At 32.3% G+C, this 9,520-nt stretch overlaps 1 protein-coding gene across 1 annotated transcript in view; it reads right to left on the bottom strand.

Moving 5' to 3' along the window:
- LOC106463244 (ephrin type-B receptor 3-like) overlaps positions 1 to 9,520 on the bottom strand; it is a gene marked incomplete at its 3' end in the record, with an annotated part of 172,511 nt that overhangs the window by 26,564 nt on the left and 136,427 nt on the right. Inside the window, exon 2 of the mRNA XM_022390690.1 lies at positions 902 to 981. Coding sequence (XP_022246398.1) covers positions 902 to 981 — 80 coding nt within the window. The remainder of the gene's footprint in view (positions 1 to 901; positions 982 to 9,520) is intronic.

Below are 9,520 nucleotides of genomic sequence, written 5' to 3' on the forward strand. Positions count from 1 at the left end.
AACACCTGATGTGCAACTAGACTTTCATTTTGCTAAGCCACGTCATAAAGAAATTTTGTCATTCACACAAATTAAAGTAAAACACCTGATGTGCAACTAGACTTTCATTTTGCTAAGCCACGTCATAAAGAAATTTTGTCATTCACACAAATTAAAGAAAAAAACCTGATGTGTAACTAGACTTTCATTTTGCTAAGCCACGTCATAAAGAAATTTTGTCATTCACACAAATTAAAGTAAAAAACCTGATGTGTAACTAGACTTTCATTTTGCTAAGCCACGTCATTAACCACATTACAAATCATTATATGAAATTAAGAAAAGAGAGAGAGAGAGAGATTTGCTGTATTTGACACGTGTAATAAATTAATTCTCGAGTTATTCTACTTATGTTCAATTTTTAAAAATAACATCTATGCAAAAGTTAAAGTTTCTGTGTTTCTACGTAGATTTGTTGAATGGACTGAAAAGTTAATCTTCTGGAATCAACGAAAACAACAAATCTCTTTCCCTCTCGAATATTTCAAGTTATAAAGTCAGAAACAATTCACAAAGCAATGGATGTTTGAAAGAATGGAATTGTAGTTGAAAGAAATCTCTGTAAATGTATACAACAACAAAAAAAGGGATTTTTCTAAAGATATTTTAATATAAGAAAAAGATAGCCAAATTCTTCGCGGAATTTCACTTGTCAAATATAATTGACAAACTGCTGTTTTACGGGTGTTAACTTTTTCATAATATCTATCTGTCAATAAACAACATAGTCGCTTATCCATTAATACAACGATCTACATTAAAAAAAACATCGACGTTCAACAGATATTTTGTTGAACTTCTAATTTGTGGATTTTAAAAGTAAGGAAGTACAGGAAAACGTAAATAACAAAAACTAGCTCACTCCTGGAGTTCTGGCTTGGGGACCATATGGATATTTCGTCCAGTCGAGAGAGCTCTCATGCGTTGTGTCCAGCAGGACCACTGTAACATAAAACAGAGTATAGTTTGGACAGATATTCCAAAATCTTTATAACGATATGAAAATAACTTTATATAAAAAAAAATTAAACTTTTCCTGTGATTTTTATGAACAATGTTTAATAAGGTAATGACGTTTGTCATTATCAGTTCATCATATTTATTACTTAAATGAAGCTATACATATCTTCGTATTACAAAGTCGTTGTATTCAAATCTTTAACATTCATGTTATTCTGTTACCGGTAACAGATATAAAACATTGTACTACGAGGACTTTATTAAATAAAGGATATGACGGTAACAGATATAAAACATTGTACTACGAGGACTTTATTAAATAAAGGATATGACGGTAACAGATATAAAACATTGTACTACGAGGACTTTATTAAATAAAGGATATGACGGTAACAGATATAAAACATTGTACTACGAGGACTTTATTAAATAAAGGATATGACGGTAACAGATATAAAACATTGTACTACGAGGACTTTATTAAATAAAGGATATGACGGTAACAGATATAAAACATTGTACTACGAGGACTTTATTAAATAAAGGATATGACTGATATTCAAGTTCAATGTGTTATGATGGTGCCATATTATTTGTTTCGCAAGGTTATTTTATGCGCACTATTTGTTAAATTTCAAAGCCTGACAAAGTAGGCTTGATAGTTGTTTAGTAGTATTTAATGTTCGTTGTTTTTTAAAGTTGTCACTCTCTTCGTTTGAACATATTGCCATGTTTGTTGTAATATTATCGTTGGATTTGACTGTAATGTTTGTCACATGATAAAGTCATCTTGTCAAAGGTTACTAAGTCTATTGTTTAAAAGCGTGACGTTTATTGATGAATAATTTCGCAATTTGTAATGTTTCATGTAGTTCACATAATCTCTGATTTTCAAAGTTGTCATGTTTGTCGTTCATGGTTTCTGATGACACTGATTCATGCAAAATAGTTCAAAGAAATTAAAACCATAAATAATCGCCATATTTTTTACTCTGTAATAAAAAACATCAAACACATAGTATTGACGCAATCTACTAGAGTGACGTGACAATACAAAAGATAAACGAGATCAAGGAAATATTTCCAGTTCGGCCGATGGAGTATATTAATAAAACCCTGTTACAAGAAGAAGAAAAATCTTGGAAAAATATTAAGATCTACGCTATGAAAATTTGTTCAGTTTTCTAGACTATCAGATATCAGAGATTCTAAAATAAGAGGCTTTAACTAGTTGTAAGAAGATGGAGATTTAGTCGACAAAGCAGTCTTGATAGGGATCGTCTTGGATTTACTACAAACACAGCAATGAATATTTATAAGAAGATTAATGGGGAAAATGTCTCCAGTCGGCAGTAATCTGGTTTATTAATAATGTCGCTTAAAGTAGGGAAAAAAACGGTTAGTATTATCTGATTTTTTATTAATGTCGCTTTACGTAGATACAACACGATCAGTGTCACTTAGTTTCTTATTAATGTCCTTTATATAAGATAAATTCTATGAACTAATGAGTATAAACAAAGAAGAATATCTAATAATACATCAACCACTCTATGTCTGCCATATCCAGTGCCGACGAGGCCTTTCGCGGAATACCTGGGATCATCAGGCTGGCTAGGATACGACAGACATAGTAGCGGTCTAGACTCTTATTTATATCATCAGTTACACGAACAACAACTGTTAGGGTGCGAACTAGTTTAAAACAATCTTAAAAACTCAATTTTTTTAAAACAACGATTATTTTATACACAGTTCTATAGAAATGAGATTGTTTCTAGTCACAAATTACTAAAATACAATAACTCACTGTACAGGATAAAAAGTGGTAAAAACCCCCGATGAAACTGGAAAACAATCTCATACACTCTACATGTTTCGACGTATACTACTGTGTCATTGTTTATGAAAGAATAGGTTAAAACAGTTTACTTTTTTAGAAAGATGCAAATAGTTAAGAACTATACTATTAAAAGTCTTAAATTTCAAAAGCAAACAAAAAACAAGTCATCCAGGAAGTGTGTGAGCTGAAATTCTTTCATTTTCCTTTTTTTCTTCTGTTTATTCTAATCACAACACTAATGAAGAGATAAGGGACTGAAAACACGCAAGCCACCTGGGAAGAAGTCCAATTGATCTAGTTGTTCGGATATCGACAAGTAAGACTTTTATCTTCCAACCAGTCGGGCATGGTCTAACGTTTATAGTAGCCATACTGTGAATCCGAGAGTTCTTGGTTTGAGTCTATTGCCGAAAACAAAACGCTCTGTACTTTGGGATCATGGGTATATTATAAGAATGACAGTAAAATCCCACTATTTGGTAATACAAGAACAGCCCAAGAGGTAGAGGTGGGTACTGTTGATTGGCTGCCTTCCCTCTAGTCTACCAGTTCAAAGATAGAGACGGTTTTGTGTACAGCTTTCGCGAAAATTCTAAGATAAACATACATTTAGCCTATCAACAATATAATCAAAGTATGACTTTTCCTATGTTACTAAAAGTAATCGTACTTTAAATTGCAGCATCATAATTACAAACATCATTGGGTTTACTAGCATTTTTTTTACTTCAAAAAAGCTCTACAGTACGAGACGAGGGTTTTAAAGCAAGCAAACACTCTTATACACATCTGCCCTTCACAACTTATACAATTTTATTGACATCCCGATTTTGTAGTTTGCAAGTCAATCCTCATAATACTTTTTACTAAGCACAAGAACCAGTCTCCTCCGTTGTTATGGTAACATTAGATCCCCCTCTAACAGCAAATAAATCGGAAGTCTGTTCTGCCACGAATTATGACAACCATCCCACTTCTCAGGAAAATATTTCTTATGCCATTTCAATAATGGCACGCATGAGCGAAATAAGAAAGTAAATTAAACAGGTCTATGACATATGTCAAACTGATCCTCCGCGTACTTTTATATATATATATATATGGACTTTTTTATATTATTGGTATTCGATATTGGGATAAATAAATAGTGATAACAGATTTATTTATTTATTTACTGTTTAATGCTTATAACTTACGTTTTGCAATTTACCTATAAAAACTTTCTAATGATTGAAAATCAAAAAACTAACGAAAAATATTTCGTTTTCATACGGTTTTCAGGTAGCGAAACTTCAACAGATCAGAGTGGATGTAGTGGTACTACGATAGGAGGAACGCGTGTTTTACAGTTGTCATGGTAACATTAAATGTTCTTCAAACAGGACACGGTACATTGTTTTCACACCTAACAAGGTGTACTATAATAAATTAATCTGGTATGCTCCTGACCCATTTTTGTATTCCTTGGTTTGGGTAAAAGAAAAGGATTGATCTGTTGGATTTGAAACTTGAATTTCGTGTTGTTTGTTTATTTATAATCCTTTTAATATACACACACATACACATATACAAGTTTTACAATACATATCTTAGGTGCTGCTATAAAATATGTTTTTTACTGCTTTTGACATTAATAAAATTTGAAACTCTTCAAATTCATTATCAAATTTATCAACAATATAAGCAGACGCATTATATAGGTAGTATACGTCTTGATGGACCAAGTTTACGTGATGAGCTCAATTACCTCAATTGTCCACGATACTGATATGAAGAATACGGAATTTAGGAAAACGTGTAGGATAATGAAAAAATTTTCTTTAAATTCTTTAAAACTTTCAAAAAAGTTAATAAATGTGTTTTAGTGTAATATTACGTTTTACTATAAATGATGTCGAAATAACTTAGAATTATATTTCATTAAAGGTTTATCCCCGATACAGTATCACGTAATAATAAGCGCCTTTGAATTTCTGCTGCTGTACACATATGGCATAGAATTTACTTGGTTTAAAATTGTTTTCAGTCGCCTAATGGTGGCGCGCAAGTATGATTCACCCTTTGCTTCTCGATTAAATCGTGAGATCTATTACAAAATTCATCATGAAAAATATCGTGTTAGTAAGAAACTATTCCATTATTTTCCCATTAACTTGATTTCCTCTTTCCTAACATACACTCTTGAATCTAGAAAGAGACTCGACAAATTCAAACGTTTAATTACATCACGCTATGGAACCTGTATAACACAGAGATGCACATGTATGTGAATATAATATCCGGCTTGCTAGTAATATTTATTTTTGGTTTATAAGAGTTAGAAGTGGAACAACAAACAGTGGTAAGAGTTGATTGCACTGTTGGCACACTTTTCTTTATGCCTAATTACTAACTTCGTTTGAACCCTGTTCTGTTATCCTTATTTTCCACAATGTTAACACCAACATGCTAATTACATGAAATTTTAACAGCTTTATCTTCCTCCCATAGTTCAAATAAAATGAATTACAGGTTTATTTCCCAAAGGGTTTAAATGCAGCGACCCTTAAAAAAAAAAAACACATACAAAAAAGTCGTTCTAAAGCTGTGTTCTTGTTTGAAACTAACAAATCTTAACTCATTTGGTCTTAAATAATTTCTCATTTATATCATCTAACACTAAATATTGGATAAAAGTCAAAAGAACGTCAATGTATTCTTATAACAAGGAGTTGACTCTGATAAATGTTTTCTACCTTTCCATTATTTACAGAAACCTAACAAATGCTACGCCAAGTACGAATACAGCGTTCCTAGTGTTGTAAAAGGCAAGTACAAAACTTCTCTACCAAAGCAAGACAAGAAAAAATCGTTTTAGCACAGTGTTTTTGTGTTTACCAATCATTCCGGCAAAGAGTAAGATCATCAAATACAATTACTATACTAAATATTTTAAGTGATTTAAAAGTTATTACCCATATGATAAGGAAATATGTTAGCGTGGGAAATAAATTTGAATTGAGAAAACTTGTCGAATATATACTTTTCAACTTCTCTTGTCGTGACATGTAATAGAAAATATTAAGAGTCAAATCAGTTTTACATATTACGATTACATAGTTTTAATCTCAATTATATTTTTTATATATATAACTGGAAGTTATATCTTGAAACTCAAGTTTGACATGGTATAGTATTGGCTCTGGTTCAACAACTATTTTGTGTGTGTGTGTGTGAAGGAAATTAAAAAACAGCCTAGGACTCGACCTCGCTGTCTTCATAGATAGTTACGGCCATGCTGTAGAATCTTGCACATTTAAAAACTTGTCTGTAGAACACTAGATTTGTGAGTCTACAAACGACACGTGCATGCTGAAATAATAGAAAAAAATAATAATTCAGTTAATCTTCTCTCACTGTCTACAAGCTAGTTAAACAACCACGCCTTTATGCTACTTCCGTTAACTTCACAGCACGTGCTTAACGAGGTGCGGGCATGAAGTTCAATTTCCAACAAAGGACCAACATACCGCCAACATACGCTGTCATAGGTCGAAGCATTGCTAAAATTTTAAAATAAAAGGCATAATTCGTTACCGTAAAATACAAAATACATATAAAAAAGTTAACAGTATTTTCAAGTATTCTGATATCATGTAAAATCAAGCAGATGTGATACAAATAATGTTAATAATGCTTATCTTTACTTTTTGTCCCCGTTTTCTCACACACACATAAAGTAGGTTAACTAAAATTTTCCAACTGTCTTTCTTATAGATAATATTCTTATTACATGATAAATGACTCAATAATAAAAAGCAACAACATTGGCCTCGGTAATTCTGAGAAAGTCTTCATTAAATGTTGCCTGTTCTTGACATTTCATAGGAGAGTCTTCATTGAATCGTTACTGGCTGGAGCACAATCGTTTAATGAATCTCTACAACTGAATGGCTTAAATCACATTTATCTGATAGGATACTGTCAGAAAAAGAAAAAAAATTAGATTAATAGCTATATGGTGAAACCTAAAATTCTAATAAGAATTGCTTTTTTTGGAGAGTCAAATCATACTAATAATTTTCTTCGGTTTCTTCAGACTTCTCCCTTTTATTGGTTCACAAAATTGAAAATTAATTTTTATAACTAGATGTCTTTTTTTTTAATGAGGTATTTTTAAACCAGAGTCTTGTTCTCAAAATATGTTATGCGTGACTTCGTTACTCGTACTCTACTTTGATTTCCTGTGATATCTCTCCAAGAAGGTGTAATTTACGGGGTTTTTTGTTTGTTTGTTTTTAAACAATTGAAAATACTGCTTTAGTAAATTCTGCTGTACATTTAAGAAGAATATTTTCATTATAAGCCTTTAACACATGTATTTATACAGTAAATTAAGAAAAAATCTAACACAGTAAACAAGTTATTACCACAAAATATTAATTATTGTTAGGAAAGTATTTTAAAATTCCCGAAAGACAGATCACTGCACTGAATATTTTTTGCTTCCGAATCAACCTAATATAGTTCTATACTAACTTCTCTTTTACATTACAAACGTAACCACAATCACTGAATTTTCAAAACGTAACTTTTAGCTTTCTGAAAGTTTTCAATCCGTTACATTCAGCTCTCTATCAATTCCAGCCCAGTATATTAAGATTACTTGAAGATAGAAATTTGGTATTTTCAGATCTCTTGATGATTTTGCGCCAATATTTGTAGATTTCCAGAAAATTCCAGCCTAGTACGCTTACATTTCCAGAAGATTGCTCCATGATTCTTTCAGAACCCCAAGAAGTCTCTATCCTGGTACATTCAAAGTTATGGAAGAACGCATCATAGCACGTTCAGATCTCTAAGAAGACTTCATTCCTGTACATTTAGAACCTCTGGAAGAATGCATCAAGGTACTTTCAGATCCCATTCCGATATATTCAGTCCTTTGGAAGAATGCATCATGATGATAACGTGGTAAACGTCGAAACATGTAGAGTCCACATTTTAGGGGCCACTGCTTGGCCTGAATTTTAAAAAATGTTTTAAATCATGTATAGATTTTAACATTGTATGTTATTTGTTTATTGTTTTAACATTACACAAAAGTGCCAAGAAAATAATAGCTGTGGAAAAATGCATCATGTTTCTTTAAGATTTCCAAGAAGTCTATATCCTGGTACTTACAGCGCTTAAGAAGAATGCATCATGACACTTCAGATCTCCAAGAAGGCTCCACTCAAACTTATGGAAAAATGCATCATGATGTTTTTCATATTTCCAATAAGTCTCCATTCCGGTACATTCAGAGCTTGCATCATGCTACTTTCAGATCTCCGGAAGATTACAGCCTGTTATTTTCAGATATCTGGAAGAGGAGCGGTATTGTACTTTCGGCAATACAGAAATCCAACCATCAACCTTGTATTTTCACTGGTGTGAAAGATGTTGAGTCCGACACGTTCACATTTCCATAAATGTTAAATTGAAAGTTGTGGAAAATAAGCCTTGAGAAAGTAATGGCATATCCAACATTCAAAATTCACGTTTCACCATAAAATAAACTTAAGGCAATGAAGACTTTGTGAAAAAGAAAACAAAATAGTTCCCAACACTATCAAATAAAAACAACTATGCAGCATTATTTCAAGAAAACGGAAAGCAACTAAGTAAGTTTGAGAATTGTCATATTTCAAGTTACCAAAAACTGGAGTTTTCCAATCTTGTCACAGTTATTGTGTTACTTTCTACCAACGTTATCTGTCAAAAATCTCATAAATAGTTATCCGGTCTAAAATTAAACCAATTTCAATGTCACAAGTCTTTGGATCTGGTACACAATACGACAACAGAACTATGTTGCAATTTTAAAAATTATTCAGTATGCCAGCTTCTGAGATTACATACGGGCAACTATGAGAATAAGTAAAATCCTTCAATAATGCAATGCGTTCAGTGTTAAGAATATAGTTCACATGTTATTCTCTCAGAAATTCCAAAACTGCCCAGAAACGGTCATTTGTCATCCTTTGACATCAGGCACAAAAGTAGACTTGTTCTTTGGAGCCCAAATTCAACAATAAATGAGGATATTCTTTTTAGCAACACATAATTATGGATCACAGAGGAAAGGGACACGTTTCAGATACTACCATATAAAGATGGTGACGTGTTATTTTAAATACCAATGACCGTAACTGCTATAAAAACATCTTTTGTCTAAAAGCTTTCTGGAATGAACTATAAATCACATTTTGATATAAAGTGGCAACGTCGATATCCGGTGTCAGAGAGCCTGAAGAAATGGCGCCCTCTTTAGTAAAAATAAATAAACAGGGAGAAGGGTAGCAAACCTACACCTTTTAATGTAATTAAGCAGCTGCCAGTGGATATCTAATAAGCTACGACGCAAACCTAGTTAAACTAACTCAAGTGACAGGTTGATGATAAATGTGTACGAAAGCTACAGTTCTTGTCACTCAATGACGACATGGCTCAGCTCCTGTCTTCGGCCTCTCCCCCGGAGCCTTTATCACATCTCAGTCGTCCAACAACAACGATTTTCTTTCAAGATTACCTTCAGAAATTTTTTATTAAATATGGTTCGTGAAAGCTTCATTTTCATAACATACTTACAAAAAGGAATCTTTCTCTATAAAGAACTAGAAATATGATGATAGATTGGGAATTTTATAAGTAGCT

The sequence above is a fragment of the Limulus polyphemus genome, unplaced genomic scaffold, assembly GCF_000517525.1.
Source record: "Limulus polyphemus unplaced genomic scaffold, Limulus_polyphemus-2.1.2 Scaffold1358, whole genome shotgun sequence".
Lineage (NCBI taxonomy): Eukaryota > Metazoa > Arthropoda > Merostomata > Xiphosura > Limulidae > Limulus > Limulus polyphemus.